This window comes from Panthera pardus, unplaced genomic scaffold, assembly GCF_024362965.1.
Source record: "Panthera pardus isolate Hobbes unplaced genomic scaffold, ASM2436296v1 HiC_scaffold_27, whole genome shotgun sequence".
Taxonomy (NCBI): Eukaryota; Metazoa; Chordata; class Mammalia; order Carnivora; family Felidae; genus Panthera; species Panthera pardus.
In genome coordinates this window covers 40,678,426-40,699,646 of record NW_026526843.1, presented here as the reverse complement: position 1 = coordinate 40,699,646, position 21,221 = coordinate 40,678,426, and the positions used below count along the sequence as shown (strand labels likewise).

General features: G+C 36.0%; 1 protein-coding gene across 2 annotated transcripts in view; it reads left to right on the top strand.

Annotated features, from left to right (window-relative positions):
• The window catches only part of RNF128 (ring finger protein 128), a 112,795-nt gene that overhangs the window by 86,824 nt on the left and 4,750 nt on the right, over positions 1 to 21,221 (top strand). For both annotated transcript variants that reach the window (XM_019435693.2, XM_019435692.2), the window contains exons 3-6: positions 11,015 to 11,086; positions 14,359 to 14,441; positions 15,858 to 15,954; positions 16,890 to 17,058. In XM_019435693.2, coding sequence (XP_019291238.1) covers positions 11,015 to 11,086; positions 14,359 to 14,441; positions 15,858 to 15,954; positions 16,890 to 17,058 — 421 coding nt within the window. The remainder of the gene's footprint in view (positions 1 to 11,014; positions 11,087 to 14,358; positions 14,442 to 15,857; positions 15,955 to 16,889; positions 17,059 to 21,221) is intronic.

Below are 21,221 nucleotides of genomic sequence, written 5' to 3'. Positions count from 1 at the left end.
TCACAGTAAGTAGTGAATTTAGGTAGGATTTGAAGATTGGATAATAGCTGACTTTGAGGGTTTTTTTCTTTCATTTATCTTCTTCACAAAGAATGTGAAGCCTTTTTAAAGGCTTCTTTGCTATTACACAATGGAGGCAGTGTACTATAGTGGAGAGATCATGGGCTTTAAAGCCAGATAGAACCTGGGCTTGAATTGAATCACAGCTCTGCAACTAACCAGCTGCCTGGACTTTAGTCAAGCTTCTGAACCTTTTCTTGTCTATAAAACTTGGATATTAAAATACCTATTCCATAAGGCTGTTAATGATTAAACAAGATGACACATGTAAAAAGCTTAGGGTTGCACCTGACACACGGTAGAGGCTGATACCTGTTCCTGAAACCTTTCTTTTCCCAAATTTAGCAGAGTAGAGGCTTTTAATGAGTGCAGGTGTGACTTGGATGAGAAAATTGCGACAATCTGTTTTGATTTTCTAAATTCAGAAGCTATTCTTTGAGCAATTACTAGGTTTTATGGAAAAATTTAAAAATGTTTAAGCCCCACTCCTCCAGTTACTCACAACCTAGTAGGAAAGACACATGAATAGTACAATTACAGAATATGATAAGAGGTAGAAATAATGAGCTATTGGAATTTATAAGGTAGGAGGGAATTCTGAAATGGTGGCAAGACATTTAAAAAGTGTCCAGAGAAAAATTTGTGTAAAAAACTAGATACATGCTTAAAGTTCTTTTTAAGGAATAGAATACAAATTACAGTTAGTATTGGGCACATTGTCTTTAAATGTGGAAACATATTTGGGCACCCAAGAAGTTTGACTTGAGTAATATATCCAAACATATGTATTTAACATAAACTGCTTGATCTTAATGTTGTTCTCAGATTTCAGTTTTTAGAGGAATGAATGTATCTTGGAAACTCTTGCTGTCAGTGTGACTGAACTATTTTGAGGACTGGCAGTTTTGTGAGTGACCCTCATTCAGGCTCTAAAACATAGTTTGTGCTTCTTACCAAAATGATGATTCTCACATCCATGTTTAAAGAAAATGGCTTTGCTTTTCCTTATAAAAGCTCAGTAGGAGCTATTGGAATTACCCACATTTCCTTTTAAAGGACTTGTTTTTATTCCAAAGCTGCTTTAATAAACATGGGTTTATACTATTATGCAAGTCTTTTACAGATCCTTCAAAATCAAGTCCCTTGCCTAGGATCCTCTGGCATCTTGGATTTTGCCCTGTATTTTTATAGTCCCTCAACTTTTTTTAAGCATTTCTCTATAATCTGAGTTCTATTCTCAGAAGCATAGACTTGGACATTACATTTAGAGCTTGCCTTTGAGGTAATCCCTCAAATTTACATTAGTCTTTGATATGGTTAAAGAAAGTTATATATTTAACATTCATTCCTAATAAATTAATAAGCACTCACACTGGAGACTCAAGCATTTATATTGTGTTGAATATTTTGGAATGAGAAAACAGACTACATAGACTCAAGTAAATACTCTAGAGATGTATCACCTCCTAGTGAGTGCAATTCCTTGATTGTGTCACAGAGCTTGTTTAAATCAGAAGTGCTCTAAAGACAAAATGCAAAATGATTGTCAAAGACTTATCATCAACTACATTTTTTTTCTTTGCCTGTTTTTCTTGTTAGCTCTTTTTTTAAACCATTTGCAGTCTTCACATCTAGGTTTCTAAATAGCTTATGATCTATGTGAAAAGAAAGTACTGGGGCGCCTGGGTGGCTCAGTCGGTTGAGCGTCCGACTTCGGCTCAGGTCATGATCTCACAGTCTGTGGGTTCGAGCCCCGCATCGGGCTCTGTGCTGACAGCTCAGAGCCTGGAGCCTGTTTCAGATTCTGTGTCTCCCTCTTTCTCTGACCCTCCCCTGTTCATGCTCTCTTCTCTCTGTCTCAAAAATAAATAAATGTTAAAAAAAAAAAAAATTAAAAAAAAAAAAAAAAAAGAAAAGAAAGTACTGATGTTTGGAAGTCTAGGCCAGCACCAGGACCCTTGGGCATACTGATTGTTCACTATAAGGACTGGCCACAGTTTCATAGATCTTAGAATCCAGGAGTTGGAAAAGCTTCAGAAAGTAGCTGAGTTGTAGACGTATTGTAATGGAATCTTGAAGTATGAAGAGCAAAGTCCCAGTAACAGCTCTATCATTTAGAGGTTGCATGCCCTTTTGGATGAGTTATTTCACTTTTTCAAGCCTCCATTTACTCATCTCTAAAATGGGGATGTTAATCTCCTTCAAGGAGTTGTTGGGATTAAATGAGGTAACAGACATCAAAAATAATTTTAAATTATAAAATAACTACATAAATATAAGGAAATAGTAGTACTAGCTTCCTAGTGCAAGCTACGGTAAAAAAAAAAAAAAGACAACTACCTTGATATTAGGGAAGGGAACACTTAACTCTAGGCTTCAATGGGACCTACACTAACCAACTCTGAGATTTTGAGCAAGGCAGTAGACATCAGTTTTCTTATCCATCAGATTAGATATCAGGGTAGGTGATTTCTAAGAGTTCTTCCAGCTCTAAAGATCCTAAGTGTACCTCATTTACTTTCACTGTCCCCCTATTATTTACTTATGATGCAGGTAACAGGACAGAAAATATGTGTGCATAAAATAAAGTACCATCACTGAATTGCCCTTTTGAGTTAACTTACAATTAAGTCCCAAAGTGGGAGTGAAATGGTCTTGATTACCATCTTTCCTTCAAAGGACTAGCTAGGCCTTCCTGTTAACTGTTTCTGTTAAGCTAGATCTGCTACTCAGGTAACAAGCTCAGAAGTTTCAGCTGTTCCTGAGACAGCAAAGAAATAGTTTGTCTAGGAATCTCCTTGGCATTAAGCCAAATACCTTTCACAAAATACTTTATATAGAGGCAGGTTTAGGCATTAAGGAATGTCCTCATATATACCTTTACTCATGGATTATTTCTTTCCAAAATATATTTGCTACAGATATGTATAAATATGTTACAAGAACCTGTTAGACTTATTGACGAATAGTTTATATTTTCATTTAATCAACATTTTATTTAGTGTCTGCTATATGCCAGACATTATACTGAATTCTTACATTATCTCTGATTTCCACATATTCTTCATGTTAGCTGGGGGTTTCCCTGCTGGGGGTAGAGGAACATATTCACAATGACCTCTGGTTCTGAGTACCTACTGTTTGCTGAATTTCTACTAAGTTCATTTTACAGTAGAAAATAGGAAGATTGCTTATCATCTTGCCATGCTGCACATGCTGTGTCTCTGTTCCAAACAGCATTCACCCAAGTGTGAAACCTAGCCTTTTCTTCAATTTACTCATGTATTATATTCACTTGAGGCATTCATGTATGTAGTAGATTTTACTGAAGGGGAAGAAAGGATTTATTTGCAGGATTACAAGTAATTTTAAATTAACACCAAATATCTCCTACTACCTGGGATTTTTTTCCTTTTAGCTGTTCACCCCACAAAGAGGGACAGCCTTTCATTGATTCTTTCTTACCTTTCCCTTACCTTTTAGATTTCCCCCTATACCCTAACTTCACTTCTTGTATTTTTATTGAGGTCAAATTGGTATATAACTTTAACTTTTAGGTGTACAACATAATTGGACATCTGTATGTACTACAAAATGATCACCACCAAAGCCTAGTTATCATCCATCACCATTCAGTTGACCCCCTTTGCCCATCTTGCCCAACCCCTTTCCCTCTGGTAACCATCAATCTCTTCTCTGTATCTGAGTTTGTTTTTATATTATTTTGGTTTTTTTCTTAGATTCCACATATGAGTGAAATCATAGGGTATTTGTCTTTCTCTGCCTGACTTATTTCACTTAGCATAATATTCTCTCTTTCTAAAATTAATTTTAGATGTTTATTTTTGAGAGAGACAGAGACAGAGAGACAGAGCACAAGCAGGGGAGGGACAGAGAGAGAGGGAGACACAGAATCTAAAGCAGGTTCTAGGCTCTGAGCTGTCAGCACAGAGCCTGAAGCTGGGCTCAAACTCTTGAACTGTGAGATCATGACCTGAGCCAAAGTCAGACGGTCAACTGACTGAGCCACCCAGGTGCCCCTAGCATAATATTCTCAGGGTCCATCCATGTTATTGTAAGTGGCAAAATTTCATTCTTTATGGCTGAATAGTCTTCCCGTGTGTGTGTGTGTGTGTGTGTGTGTGTGTGCGCGCGCGCGCGTGTGTGTGTACGTACCAACCACATACTCTATTCATTCATCTACTGATGGACATTTAGGTTGTTTCCATATCTTGGCTATTGTAAATAATGTGGCATTGAAGATAGGGATGTATGTATCTCTTTGAATTAGTGATTTGATTTTGTGTTCTTTGGATAAATGCCCAGAATTGGAGCAGCTAGATCTTACGGTAGATCTATTCTTAACTTTTTGAGGAACTTCTATACTGTTTTCCTAGTGGCTACATCAGCTTATATTCCCACATCCTCTCTAACATTTATTTCTTGTCTTTTTGATAATAGCCATTGTAACAGGTGTGAGGTGATATTTCATTGTGGTTTTGGTTTGCATTTTTCTAATAATTAGTGATATTGAACATCTTTTCATGTGCCTGTTAGCCATCTGTATGTCTTCTTTGGAAAAAAATGTCTATTCACAACCTCTGTTCCCTTTTTCAATTAGGTTGTTCAGTTTTTTATTGTTCAATTGTAGAGCTTTTTTCTCTATTTTGGCTATTAACCCCTTATTAAATATGTGATTTGCAAATATCTTCTCCCATTGAGTTGCCTTTTGCTTTGATGATGCTTTCCTTTGCTGTGCAGAACTTTTTAGTTTGATGTGTCCCATTTGTTTATTTTTGCTTTTGTTTTCCTTAACTTTGGAGTCAGATCTACAAACATATCACTAAGACTGATGTCAAGGAGCTTACTGCCTATGCTTTCTTCTAGGAATTTTATGGCTTCAGGTTTTACATTCAAGTCTTTAATCTATTTTAATTTCTGTGTATGGTGTAAGATAGTGGTTTAGTTTCTATTCTTTTCCATATGGCTGTCAAATTTTTCCAGCACCATTTATTGAAGAGAAGGTCCTTTCTCCATTATATATTTTTGGCTCCCTTGTCATAAATTGTCTGCATATGTATGGATTTATTTCTGAGCTCTCAATTTTGTTCTATTGATCTGTGTCTGTTTTTATGCCAATACCATACTGTTTTGATTACTATATAGCTTTGTAGTATAGTTTGAACTCTGAGGGCGTGATACCTCTAGGTTTGTTCTTCTTTCTCAAGATTGCCCTGGCTATTTGGGATCTTTTGTGGTTGCATACAGATTTTAGAATTATTTGTTCCAGTTCTGTGAAAAATGGATTGGAATTTTGATAGGGATTTCATTGAATCTATAGGTTGCTTTGAGTAGTGTGATCATTTTAGCAATATTAATTCTTCCAATCCAAGAGCATGAGATATCTTTCCTTTATTTTTGTTTTATTCAGCTTCTTTCATCTTATAGTTTTCAGTGTACAGGTTTTTTTTTTTTTTTTTTTTTTTTACCTCCTTGGTTAAATTTATTCCTGGGTATTTTATTGTTATTGATGCAATTGTAAATGGGATTGCTTTCATAATTTCTCTTTATGATAGTTCATTATTAGTGTGTAGAAATGTAACAGATTTCTGTATATTGATTCTGTATTCTACAACTTTACTGAATTCATTTTTTCTCATAGTTTTTTGGGAGAAACTTCAGGGTTGTATATATACAGTATCATGTCATCTGCAGTTTTCCTACTTCCTTTCCTATTTGGATGCATTTTATTCCTTTTTCTTACCTTTTTGCTGTGGCTAGGACATCCAATACTACATTGAATAAAAGTGGTGAGAGTGGGCATCCTTGTCTTGTTCCTGATCTTAGAGGAAAAGCTTTCAGTTTTTTTACCATTGAGTATGATGTTAGCTGTGAGTTTCTCATAGATAGCCTTTATTATGTTGAGATACATTCCTTCTATACCCACTTAGTTGAGAGTTTTTATCAGAAATGGATGTTGAATTTTGTCAATGCTTTTTCTGTATTTACTGAGATGGTCATGATTCTTATCCTTCATTCTATGAATGTGGTGTATCATGTTGATTGACTTACAGATGTTGATCCATTCTTGTATCCCTGAAGTAAGTCATATTTGATCGTGCTAAATGATCTTTTTAATGTATTGTTAAATGCACTTTGCTAATGTTTAGTTGAGGATATTTGCATCTGTGTTCATCAAAGATATTGGCCTGTAATTTTCTATGTGGTATCCTTGTCTGGTTTTGGTATCAGGGTAATGCTGGTCTCGTAAAATGAGTTTGGAAGTGTTCCTTTCTCTTCAATTTTTGAAAGAGTTTGAGAAGCATAAGTATTAAATATTCTTTGAATGTTTGGTCGAATTCACCAGTGAAATCATCTGGTCCTGTCCTTTTGTTTGTTGGGAGGTTTTTGATTACTGATTTAATCTCCTTACTAGAGAATTGGTCTGTTCAGGTTTTCTATTTTCTTCATAATCAGACTTGGAAGGTTGTGTGTTACTTGGAATTTATCCATTTCTTCTAGGTTTTCCCAACTTGCTGGCATATAATTGTAGTAGTTTCTTATGATCCTTTGTATTTCTGTGGTATCAGTTGTAAATTCTCTTTCATTTCTGATTTTATTTACTTGAGCCCTCTCTCTTTTTTTTCTTGGTTGTGTAGCTAAACATTTATCAGTTTTGTTTATCTTTTCAGAGAAATGTCTCTGAAAAGTTTTATTAGTTTTATTGATCTTTTCTACTATCTTTTTAGTCTCTGTTTCATTTATTTCCACTGTGATCTTTATTATTTCCTTCCTTCTACTGATTTTAGTCTTTGTTCCTTTTTTTCCCTAGTTTCTTTAAGGTTTAAAGTTATATTGTTTATTTAAGATTTTTCTTGTTTCTTGAAGTAGGCCTATATTACCGTGAATTTCCCTCTTAGAACTGCTTTTGTTGCATCACATAGGTTTTGGTATGTTGTATTTCTGTTTCCATTTGTCTCTAGGTATGTTTTTTCTTTGATTTTTTTTTTTTAGTGACTCATTGGTTGTTCAGGAGTATGTTTCATTTCTACATTTTTGTGTTTTTTCCATTTTTTTAAATGTTTATTTGTGAGAGAGAGACAGACAGAGTGTGAGCAGGGGAGGGGCAGAGAGAGAGCAAGACACAGAATCCCAAGCAGGCTCCAGGCTCTGAGCTGTCAGCACAGAGCCTGACGTAGGGCTTGAACTCACGAACTGTGAGATCATGACCCAAGCCAAAGTCAGACGCTTAACCAGCTGAGCCACCCAGGCGCCCCTCCACTTTTCTTTAATTGATTTCTAGTTTTATAACCATTATGGTTGGAAAAGATGCTTGATATGACTTCAATCTTCTTGAATTTTAGACTTGTTTTGTGATACGACATGTAATTTATCTTAGAGAATGTTTCATGTGCACTTGACAAGAATGTATATTCTGCTGCTTTTGGATGGAATGTTCTGTATATATCTATCAAGCCCATCTAGTCTGAAGTGTTGTTTAAGGCTGATGTTTCTATATTGATTTTCTCTCTGGATGATCTATACAGTGATGTATATGGAGTGTTAAAGTCCTCTGTATTGTATTGTATTGCTGTATTATATTGCTGTCAATTTCTCCTTTTAGGTCTGTTAATACTTGCTTTATATATGCTAGTGCTTCTGTGATGGGTGCATATATGTATATATTTGTAAATGTTATATCTTCTAGCTGGATTGGCCCCTTTACATTAGGTAATGTCCTTCTTTGTCTTTTTTACAGTCTTTGTTTTAAAGTCTGTTTTGTCTGGTATGAGTATAGCTACACCATCTTTCTTTTCATTTCCATTTGCATGGAATATCTTTCTCTGTCCCTTCACCTTCAGTCTCTTTACTTTTGACGCGAGTCTCTTGTAGGTAGTGTAAAGTTGGGTCTTTTTTTTTATCCACTCACCCACTCTGTACCTTTTGATTTTAGAATCTAGTCCATTTTACATTTAAAGTAATTATTGATAGATATTGACTTATTGACATTTTGTTACTTGTTTTCTGGCTTTTTTGTAGTTTCTTCTCTTTCTTCTTTTTCTCTTCCCTTGTGGTTTAAGGGCTTCTTTAGTGTTATATTTAAATTTCTTTCTTTCTTTTTTAAAAAAATATTTGTTTGTTTGTTTGTTTGTTTGTTTGTTTAGAGAAGGGAAGAGAGCACACAAGTGTGGGAGGGGCAGAAAGATCCCAAGCAGGCTTCGTGCTGTCAGCACAGAGCTGGACACAGAGCTTGATCTCACAAACCATGAGATCATGACCTGAGCCTAAATCAGGAGTTGGACACTCAACCAACTGAGCCACCCAGGTGCCCCTAGGTTTCTTTCTTATTTAGTGTATTTACTAAAGTTTTTGCCTTGTGGTTACCATGATGTTTGTATGTAACATAATATGTATATAATGGTAGGTTTTAAATTGATAGGAACTTAAATTTGAACACATTTCAAAACTTCACATTTTTAGTCCCCCCCATTTTATGTCTTTATCACATTCTACATCTTTTTGTTTTATGCAACCCTTAAATAATTACTATAGTCTTAAATTTACTATTGTCTATTAATCTTGTACTTGTTTTATAAGTGATTAATCCACTCTCTTTACCATGTACTTACCTTTTCCAGAGAGATTATTACTTTCGTAAATTTTCTATTGATTAGTGCCATTTCTTTTCAGCTTAAAGAAATCCCTTTAACATTTCTTGTAAGGCTGATTTAATGGTTGACAAACTTGTTCTGTTTTTACTTATCTAAGAAACTCTTAATCTCCCCTTCAATTCTGAATGATAACCTTGCTGGGTAGAGAATTCTTGCTTGGAAATTTTTTTTGCTTCCAGCACTTAAATATGTCATACCACTCCCTTCCAGCCTGCAAAGTTTCTGGTGAAAAATCTGCTCATAGACTTATGGGGCTTCCCCTGTATGTAGCAAGTTAGTTATTCTCTTGCCTCTTTTAAGATTCTCTCTTTAATTTTTACCATGTTAATTATAGTGGTTTTGTTTTTGTTTTTGTTTTTGGTGTGTATCTCTTTGTGTTTGTCTTATTTGGAACCCTCTGGGGTTCCTGGACCTTGTTCTTTCATTTGGAACATATTCCTCTCATTTTGCCTGATGTTCTGTATTCATTTCTCTGTATTATGCAAATCAGCTACCTTTCCCAGACTTGATGGAATGATCTTGTGTAGGAGATGTCCCATAGAGCTCAGCAGTGCTATCCCCCAGGCCGCCTCCACCAGGCTTGAGGGATGATGCCTGTGTGAGCTGGGCATTACTGCTTGCTTTGGTGGGGCCACAGCTCTGGCATGGGGGTGGGCAGGGCCCTCAGTGGGGTGTACCATCTAGCACCAACAGGCTAGAGTAAGAGTTCTAAAATGTCACTGCCAGTACCAGCATTAGCAAGTTAGAGTGAGTTATCAAAAATGGCACTTGCCAGTGTCTCCATCCTCAGATAGAGTCCCAACAAGTTTCTGGCTCTCTGGCACACACTTAAAGCTGGTATTTTTACAATGGGTCGAGTGGTAAGTGAGTCTGTGCATTGAGCCCTTTGAGAGTGGGTTCTCTGTTCTCTATTTTAATGGTTTTCCTGAAACTAATCCCTGTTGGTTTTCAAAGCCAGGCACTTTGGGGGCTTGTCTTGCCTATGCAAGATCTAGGGGCTGGGGTGCCTGATGTGAAGCATAGACCCCTTGCTTCTTAGGGAAAAGTTCCATATTTTTGAGATTCCTCTCAATTGTGGATCACTGTATCTGGGGTGGGTTTTGTTTTGTTGTGTTTTGTTTTGTCTGTTTTTGATGAGACTATGTCTCTGTCTCACCCATTTTGATGCTACTCTTTTATCCTTTGTTGTGGGGGCTCTGTTTATTTAGTTTTCAGCTCTTTTTCGAAGGAAATTATTCCATATGTCATACAACTAATTTGTTGTGTCTATGGGAGGAGGTGAATTCAGGATCTTCCTATGCTACCATCTTGAATCCCCAATTTCATTTCTGATCCAAGTATGCATATTTTAGTCCTTAGTCCCTAAATGAGTCTGGGGCTTGCTTTCTCATATCTAGACTCAGGTACATATATGTTCAGTGAAACAAGAAAGGCTTACTACTACTTTATCAGACTCCACCCTTCTTAAAAGGCAGTAGTGGTTATAAACAGCAGTTTTCCCCCTAATATGAAATAACACTGTATGGATTGGTATTATCTGCATGGTATAGGTGATTAAACAAGTTTAAAGGTTTAATCAATCACCTGTCCAGGACTATTCATTTAGTAAGTGACAAAGTCATATTTTGAATCTAGGTCCATTTGAATACAAATCCTGTACACTTTTTACAAACAAGACACAATTCAAAAAAGAAATGGGAAAAGATGCATTTTAAGATACTCTAAGGTTGAAAATAGGAAGTGCTTTGAAAATTCATACATCTGAATCCATTTGCAATAGTAGCTTTGTCATTGGGTTATTGCAATAGTAGCTTTGTCATTGTAATCCAAAGGTACTATTTAAGAACGTAGGGAAACATAAGTGAAAAGTTTCAGTAATTTGAAAATTCTGCCTGATAGATAAGTGGGACATTTATTATGGATAATTAAATTATCATTAAAAATGTTATTTATAGTTGTACCTGAAAAATATTTATTAATCCTCCCTCCCTTTTTCACCATATTTTTTAAAAAATTTTTTTTTCAACGTTTTTTATTTATTTTTGGGACAGAGAGAGACAGAGCATGAACGGGGGAGGGGCAGAGAGAGAGGGAGACACAGAATCGGAAACAGGCTCCAGGCTCCGGGCTCCGAGCCATCAGCCCAGAGCCTGACGCGGGGCTTGAACTCACAGATCGCGAGATCGTGACCTGGCTGAAATCTGACGCTTAACCGACTGCGCCATCCAGGCGCCCCCATATTTTTTTAAAATATTTTTTCTAACATGCTTTTTATATTGCAGAGACAACTAAAGGCAGATGCTAAAAAAGCTATTGGAAGGCTTCAACTGCGTACACTGAAACAAGGAGACAAGGTACATCTATGACTTTTAAATCCTGTTTGTTTTAAAGCAATGCTACCAAGTTATTGTTAAAACAAAATGTTCTTCCGAAGTATGCTTTTCATTGGAATTTATAAATCTTATTGACTTTTTTTATTTATTTGATCCTGGAAGTAGGCTGAATAATGACCAGTGGCTTCCATAGATATCTAGGTTTTAATCCTTGGAACCTGTAAATATTACCTAATATGGCAGAAAGGACTTTGCAGATAAAATTAAGTTAAGGATCTTGAGATGAGGAGATTATCCTGGATTATCCAGGTAGCTCCTAAACATAATCACAGTGTTGTTATAAGAGGAAGAAAAAGGGAGATTGGACTGCAGTACAGTAGAATATGTGACCAAGGAAGCAAGAAGGTTATAGTGATGCCGGAAAGGGGTCATGAGCCAAGGAATATAGCCAGCTTCTAGAAGCTAGAAAAGGTGAGGAAATGGATTATCCCCATGAAGCCTCCAGAAGGTACATGGCACTGCCAAAACATTGACTTTTAGGCTTCTGATTTCCAGAACAATAAAAAAATAAATTTGTGTTATTTTAAGACACTAAGTTATGATAATTTTTTATAGCAAAAACAGGGAACTAATACAATTCCTCAGTGCAACTTTACTTGAACAGTTTTAGATTTAGGACAGTTAAAACTGCCATTGGTGTGTAAAACATATATCAAAAATACCTATAAAAGGGGCGCCTGGGTGGCGCAGTCGGTTAAGCGTCCGACTTCAGCCAGGTCATGATCTCGTGGTCCGTGAGTTCGAGCCCCGCGTCAGGCTCTGGGCTGATGGCTCGGAGCCTGGAGCCTATTTCCGATTCTGTGTCTCCCTCTCTCTCTGCCCCTCCCCCGTTCATGCTCTGTCTCTCTCTGTCCCAAAAATAAAAAAAATTAAAAAAAAAAAGTTGAAAAAAAAAATACCTATAAAAATAGCTATAGAGCTTATTGAAATAATAATTACCATTTATAATAGCACTCAGACCATTAAGTACTTAGGTATAAATCTTGCAAAATACATACACGATCTATATGCTGAAAAGTGCAAAACACCAATGAAAGAAATCAAAGGACCAAAAGAATGGAGAGATATGCCATATTCATGGATCAGAAGACTCACTGTTGTTAAGATGTCAAATCCCCCCAAACTAATCTATAGATTCAGTGCACTTCCATTCAGAATCCTAGTGGGATCATTTGTATTTATTGACAAGTTGGTGCTAAGTTTATATGGAAAAGCAAAAGAACTAGAATAACCAAAACAGTCGTTATAATGAAGAACAAATTTGGATGACTCACATTTCCCTAATTTTCAGAATTATTTTGAAGATACAATAGACAATATAGTGTGGTATTGGAGAGAGGCTAGACCTTTAGATCAAGGGAATAGAAGAGAGTCCAGGAGCAGACCCACGTGTATATGGTCAGTTGATTTTCAACAAAGGTACAAAGGCACTTCAATGAAGCAAGGGTAGTCAATTGTTGGCTCTCCATATGCAATGATTAGGTATCTTTATGCAAAAACCATGAACCTCAATTCATACTTCATACTGTCTGTAAAATTTAAGTCAAAATGGATCACAGACCTAAATATAAAACCTAGAACCATGAAATTCTTAGAAGAAAACTTTGGAGAAAAATATCTTCAAGACTTGGGCTAGGCACAGATTACTTAGATAAGACAGCAAAAACAAATCCATTAAAGAAAAGAAAGAAATCTAATTTTGTCAAAATAAAGAACCTTTGTTCTTTGACATTGTTACGAGAATGAACATACAAGTCACAGACTGGGACAAAATATTTGCAAATTACATGGCTGATAAGGGACTATATCTAGAATATATAAAGAACTCTCAAATGTCAGTAGTAAGAAAACAAACAGCATACTGAAAAATGGTGAAACAGACATTTACCAGAGAAAATATATGGATGGCAAAAAAGCACATGAAAAGATGCTCAATATCATTAGTCATTAGGCAAATGTGAGTTAAAATCATAATGAGATACTACAACACATTCATTAAAATGGCAAAACTAGTACACCTGACAATAACCAAGCACTGGCCAGTTGTGGAACAACTGAACTCTTACGGATTTGCTGGTAAGAATACAATGTATAGCTAGTCTGGAAGACAATTTGGCAGTTCTTTATGAAGTAAAAAATAACCCTTTCTGAAGAACCCAGCAATCTCACTGCTAGATAGTTAACCTAGAGGGAAAAAAAAAAAAACATGTTCAAATAAAAACTTACACATAATTGTTCATGGCTGCTTTACTCATATTTACCAAAAACTGGAAAGAACCCAAATGTCCTTCAAATAGTAAATGGATAACTAAACTGTGGCACATCCATATCGTGGAATACTATTTAGCCGTAAAAAGTGTGTGTGTGTGTGTGTGTGTGTGTGTGTGTGTGTGTGTGTGTGGTGGGGGAGGACCCTATTGATATAATAACATGCATGAGTCTTAAATGTATTGTGTTAAGTGGAAGAAGCCAAATTAAAAGGCAGTATAATACACGATTCCATTTATATGGCACTCGAGAAAAGCAAAAAGTATAGGAACTGAAAAATCCATGTGGTTGCCGGACGGTGGGGGTGAGTGAAAGTAGGAGTTAATTACAAAGAGGTATAGAGGAATTTGTTGGGGTAATTGAAGTATCCTATATCTTGATTGTGGTGAAGATTAAGTGACGGCATATTTGTCCACACTTGCAAAACTCTATACTAAAAACTGTGAATTTTGCTGCATGTGAATTATACCTTAATTCTTCTGAAATTGGGAGCATAGCTTTAGAACTTGTACAAATGGCATTTGAATTCTAACACCAATTAACAGCACGCATTTGTTCAAATCACTGCTACCTGTTCCTCTTTGCACTGTTCCTCTTTTGGTTGACTCTATTTTCTTACCTTTTTTAAGTCTAAATTATTTTCAAATTTCAATTGTATAAGAGTGTTATCAATGATAGTCACAATGTTTTACATTAGATCCTCAGACCTTATTCGTATTATATCTGAAAGTTTATACACGTTTTACCATCTACTCCCTATTTCCCCCATCCTCCAGCTCCTGGCAACCACTTTTCTACTGTTTCTATAAGTTTGACCTTTTTTAGATTCCAATTAAGTCTAAATAATTTTAAATCACTTTTTGAAAGAATCTATGCAATTTAAATACATATATATTGTGATCTTGCTCTGTAGTTTAATGTATTTTTTCTTATCCATCAGAGTAACAATAACTATTTGCTCATAGGAAATTGGCCCTGATGGAGATAGTTGTGCTGTGTGTATTGAACTGTATAAACCAAATGATTTGGTGCGCATCTTAACCTGCAAGTAAGTTTGATTTTCTTTTATATCCTCAGTAAAAATATCTGGTTTATTGAAATGATTATAATGGGGGAAACTATTTTGAATGTTTCCAAATTGAGGCATTTGGTTTATTTTCATTTTTTATTCATTTTCATTTTATTTTCATTTTTTTAAATTTTATTTTTTATTTTTTAAAATTTACATCCAAATTAGTTAGCATATAGTGAAACAATGATTTCAGGAGTAGATTCCTTAATGCCCCTTACCCATTTAGCCCATCCCCCTTCCCACAACCCCTCCAGTAACCCTCAGTTTGTTTTCCTTATTTATGAATCTCTTCTGTTTTGTCCCCTTCCCTGTTTTTATATTATTTTTGTTTCCCTTCCCTTATGTTCATCTGTTTTGTCTCTTAAAGTCCTCATATGAGTGAAGTCATATGATTTTTGTCTTTCTCTGACTGACTTATCTCTGGAAAACAGTATGGAGGTTCCTCAAAAAACTAAAAATAGAACTACACTACGACCCAGCAATTGCACTACTAGGCATTTATCCACAGGATACAGGTGTGCTGTTTCAAAGGGACACATGCACCCCCATGTTTATAGCAGCACTATCAACAATAGCCAAAGTATGGAAAGAGCATTTATTTTCATTTAAATATAGGTGAATGCTTTATATTTTAATATCATTGAAATAGGTATAAGGCTAATTATATAAAGTTTCAACAATCTGATATAATTTAGAAACCAGTTCCATATAAAACTAAGAACCTAGCCAGCACCATAACCATAGTGTGTGTGTGTGTGTGTGTGTGTGTGTGTGTGTGTGTGTGTGTATTTTACTGGATTATTTAATTTAAAATCATTTTAATAGTCCTGTTGAAGGAAAAAAATTCATCTCAATGGGCACCTGTTTGGAAGTCTTCATTGTTTAGTTTTTCATTATCCCTCTCCTGGAAGCTGTTCTTAACACTCTTTCTTTTAGCTATTAAATGGTGATGTTCTTAGAACTTAACACATGGCCTAAAGTATCAGCATTATCTTGTGCTCTGTACTATACTATACTTTATTATTGAGAATGACTGTGCCATTTTTATAGTTAAGGAATGACAAGACAATAGCGATCTGAAATACTGAATAAGTCTTAGGTCAGGTAATGTCTTAGCCAGTTTTGAAGTAGTAAGTATTGAAAATAGTGGGTTTTTTTGAAACTAAGGTAATGAGGCTTTTATATTTAAAACTTCTATATTATGAAATTTCCAAGTTTTGTTTCTGTGGCTCCTTTATAGTTTTTAATGCTGTAATAGTGTGTTTAAAAGAAAAAAGTCATCTGTTAGAAAAACTAAATAAAAATATAGGGTAACCTGTTAGTATATTAGGCCAAGTGTTGTTGCTATTTCACAACTGATAACCAAATTATGTGTCTTTTTTCTTTCACTAGCCATATTTTCCATAAGACATGTGTTGACCCTTGGCTGTTAGAACACAGAACTTGCCCCATGTGCAAATGTGACATACTCAAAGCTTTGGGAATTGAGGTAAATATTGCTGAACTATTTAAGTATTTAACTATTTAGGTGAAGGAACTTAAGTTATTTATGTACCTGGGCCTTCAGGAAAACAACATGCCTAATTTTTACCTATGTACCTTGCTAGACTTGTGATTTATACCAAAAGTTGGACCTATTTACATCATATTGACAGTGAGGTGCCATTTTGGACCACCTCCATTTTTCTTCTTCTTCCCTCTTATTATTTGGTCAGAATTTTAAGTGATGGCTTGTGATACCGGTTGCATTTTTTTCTCTTATTATTGCACAGCCACCAAACTTGTAGTTAAATGAGCATCTGTGTTTCTTGACTTTAGGAGATACATAGATGATACCGATTCTGAGTTCCCCTGGGGGACAGCATGAGATGTTGTTGTTGTTATTTATGAATAGTTTTAGATTTACAGAAAAGTTGAAAAGACGATGCAGAGGGTTCCCAGATACCTCTCACCAGTTTTTACTATTGTTAACATTTTGCATTACTGTGGTACATATGTCAAAAGTGAGAAACTGACATTGAGTCATTACTATTAACTAAACATCAGATTTTGAGTTTTGCCAGCAAACTGCCTTTTGAAACTGCTAGAGGTGAACTTGACTCAGAGTAGTTTTCTGGGTTTTTTTGTTTGGAGTACCTACCTTGTACAAGCCATTATATAATGAAGTGTTGGGATCACCCAAATGAACATCAGATGTGAAGGCAATCTGCCTATAACTTCTTTCACCCCATTTTGAACCCAGTTACTCCAACTGCTCTGTCTGGGGCCAGCAAGAGATTTTTGTGATCATCAAAAGGGATTATAGGCTTAAAAGGTTAAGAAGCATTGCTCTAATAAGTCACTTATGAAGAAACTTTGTAATGATATGTCAGGGAAAAGCATGTACTCTGAGCATCTTTTAATTAGTTCAAATGCTTTCCAAAGGCGGATGTTGAAGATGGATCGGTGTCTTTACAAGTCCCTGTATCCAATGAAATATCAAATAGTGCCTCTCCTCATGAAGAGGATAATCGCAGTGAGACTGCATCGTCTGGATATGCTTCTGTTCAGGGAGCAGATGAGCCACCTTTGGAAGAACATGTGCAGTCAGCAAGTAAGCACCATGCTGAGGGGCAAGGAGGGCCCCACAAATGATCCATTGAGGATCATATTCCTGGCAGAGTGCTCCTGCTTTTTAGTGTTTGTTCCTTTCATTCATTAAATACATTCCAGGTTTTTTCTAGTAACAATGATGCAGTACAGGGCACACCCCTACTTTAACTCAATATGCACATATTCAAATGTCTCTGAAACAGATGAAATGCATCAGGATTATTCACAGAATAAAAATATTTTTTTATTGGATAGCTTCTCTCTGATGGATTTAAGTATTGGCTATTAACTTACAGAGGCTGATGAGAAACTTCAAACTTTAGAAGCCATTGTTTATTGTGGAGCAATCAGAAACTAAGGTAGAGGGGTCCTGAGATGATAAAATAGAATTCAGTTTACAAAAGCTTGATTTCGCAGGAACCCATCTTTTGCACAGATTAGAAACTGTGTATAAGAATATGTGCTGCCACCTGTTGATTATTTACCATGAAATGAACAAACCATAGAAACTAAAATTGAATATATATTTTCAAAATTCATGTGAATCAATATTGTAACTTGGTAATGTCCTTCCAGTGGAGAAACTTTAGGGAATTTTGTTACTTTTTTCCCTTAGAAAGAGAAGACCCTCATACAAATTATTTTTTCTTTCTTTAACTGCTACCTTTTTCATGGTTTTTGTTGGTTTGATGGTTCTCAATCCTCATTTTGAAATAACCTAATCGTGGCATTAAAAGTAGAAGAAAACGAAATGTTAAGATGATTAATGAAAGTTTCAGCTTCCTATGACTTAAACCTTTATCCTCTGTAGGCTTATCAGTGCCATAGACATCATTCCTGAAGATGTCAAGAGCAGTACTATCACGCAAAATGTGCACTTTGTATTTCTTGTAATCTAATCTTAAGATATTTCTTGGAGTACAGAGTAGTCATAAGAACCTTAATAGTGGATTATTCTACCTATAATAGAGAATCATTGTCTATTTGCCCCAGGTGATTTTTTGTTTCCACAACTATGTGATAATAGAATTCAGTGATGATAAGGGAGAGTGTACAGGATAATTCAGTTTATTGTTAGGCTTGTTAAAAAGGTCCAGTCAACTTCTCTGTGTGCTCTGTTCTTCTTGTGAGGCAAGGTGGTAAGCAGAATGGTTTTTGCAGAGAATTTGACGAGCAAATGAAATGATGATCAACATTCCTCCCCCTGTATTCTTTATCTGGATAAATGGTAGTAACACCCAATCAGGTGCCTCAAACCAGAAACTAGGGAGACCCTAGATCCTTCCCTCTCCTCTTTCTTATTGATTCAATATCCCTTTTCTGTAATCCATCTCCTAATTTCCAACCTTAATTCCACAGTCATAGTTTGAGCCACTGTTTTCTCTCTGCCCATTCCTTTCACTCTTCTTCCTCCCAAGAAATTGGGGAACCCAGTCTAACTCCTGGTCCTCCTTTAAAACTTACCCCCCTTTGAAAAGCCTCCTTTGGCTCACCTGTGTGGCCCTACTGTCTGCTTTCACAGAATTTCTGGAATTGCATTTATTGTACTGAATTGTATTAAAACTTTTAAAACATTTGGATAGGGACAGTGTCTTATTAGTCACTGTCATATACCCAGCACCTAGAACAGCCTGGCACACAGTAGATACTCAAATGTTGAATGAATGACCAGATAGAATAGATTTAATTTTATCTATGATTATGTATTACTAGTGTGGGTATCTTGCCTATCAGCCACTGATTAATGTGGTGATAGTGGTTTAAATAACTTTGCAAACATATAGTTGATTAGTTCATGTCCATTTGTTCCATCGTGGCACTAAGTTCTATTAGAGCACTGGTTTTAAAACTAAAGTATGCATCAAGTCACCTGGAGGGCTTATTAAAACAGATGGACCACCACCAGTTTCTGACTCAGTGGGTTTGGAATAGGGCCTGAGAAGTTTAGTTTCTGGTGATACTGAGGCTGCTGGTCCAGGGACCACACTTTGAGAACCACTAAATAAAGCCCTAGTTTTTAACCCTAACTGCACATTAAAATCATTCAGAGGTCACCTGGATGGCTCAGTTGGTCGAGCGTCCTGTTCTTGACTATGGCTCAGGTCATGATCTCACAATCCGTGGGTCTGAGACCCGCGTCGGGCTCTGTACTGTACAGACTGCTTGGGATTCTCTCTCTCCCTCTCTCTCTGCCCTTCCCCCACGTTCGTGCACTGTTTCTCTCTCTCTCACTCTCTCCTCTCTCTCTCAAAATAAATTAACTTAAATCAGTAGAGTTTTTAAAAAAACTCACTCAGAGAAACTTTAAATATCACTGATGCCTGGACATTACACCAGAATGGTTAAATCAGAATCCATGAAGGGTGGGGCCCAAGCACAGGTTTTGTTTTTCAATTTTTAATTTAAATTTTGGCACAGTTTCAGGCTAAGTGTTTCAGAAATAGTACAAATAATACCCATATACCCTTTGCCCAACTTCTCCAGATGTTAACACCTTCTATAACCATATGTAATTGTTAACACCAGAAAATTAACTGATAAAATGTTATTAACTAAATGACAGACCTTACTCAAATTTCACCCATTGACCCACTAATGTCCTTTTTCTGTCTCAGGATCCCACATTGCATTTCCCCTTTACTCTTTTTCCCCCAGACTTATTGATATATATTTGACACATAACATTGTGTAAGTTTAAGGTATACAGCATGATTTGACACACCTATATATTGCAAAACGATTACCACAGTAAGGTTGGTTAGCAAATCCACCTCACATAATTACAAATTTGTGTGTGTTTTTGGTGACAATATTTAAGATCTACTCTCTTAGCAACTTTCAGGTATATCCAATAATTCCACTACTGGGTATTTACCCAAAGAAAACAAAAACAGTAATTCAAAAAGATATGTGCACCCTTACATTTATTGCAGCATTATTTACAATAGCCAGGATATAGAAGCAACCTAAGTGTCCACTAATAGACAAATGGATAAGGAAGATATGGTATATATAATAAAATAGAATATTACACAGCTATAAAAAAGGATGAGATGATGCCATTTGTGACAAGGATGTACCAAAAGGATATTATGCTAAATGAAGTAAGTCAGACCAAGAAAGGCAAATACCATATTATTTCACTCATGTGGAATCTACAAAAACAAATGAATAAGCAAACAAAAAGCAGAATCAGACCTGTAAATACAGAAAACAGAGTGATGGTTGCCATAGGGAAGAAACCAGGGGGATGGGCAAAATGGATGAAAGAGAGTGTGAGATCCAGGCTTCCAGTTATGGAATGAATATGTCATGGGAATAAAGGGCACAGTATAAGGACATAGTCAATGATGTTGTAATAACATTGTATGGTGACAGATGGTAGCTACATGTAAGGTTAAAATAGCATGATATATAAACTTAGAAGTATGTAATACAGTATTGCTAACTGTAGATGTGATGCCATATATTAGATCTCCAGAACTTATTCATCTTATAGCTGAGCATTTGTGCCCTTTGGTCAACACTTCCCCATCTCCTCTGCTCCTAGCCCCTGGCAACCACCATTCTACTCTCTGAGTTTTTAAGACTCCACAGATAAATGACATTATGCAGTATTTGTTTTTCTGTGTCTTACTTCATTTAGCATAAATGCCTTCAAGGTCCATCCTTCTTTCTCTTGGCTGAATAATATTCCTGTGTGTGTGTGTGTGTGTGTGTGTGTATGTATCACATTTTCTTTATCCATTCATCTGTCAACTGATACTTAGGATATTTCCATATCTTGGTTATTTTGAATAATGCTGCAGTGAACATGGGGGTACAGGTATCTCTTCAAGATTGTGATTTCATTTCCTTTGGATATATACCCCAAACTGGAATTGCTGGATCATATGGTACTTATACTTTTAATTTTTTGAGGAACCTCCATGCTGTTTTCATAGTGGCTGTGCCAGTTTACATTCCCACCAACAGTGCACTGGGATCCCTTTCTCCACATCCTTACCAGCACTTATCTCTTATCTTTTTGATAGTAACTATTCTAACAAGTATGAGGTGATTAGTGTTTTTGATTTGCATTTCCCTGATGATTACTGATAATGATCATCTTTTCATGTACCTGTTGGCCATTTGTACATATTCTTTGAGAATAGATCTATTCAG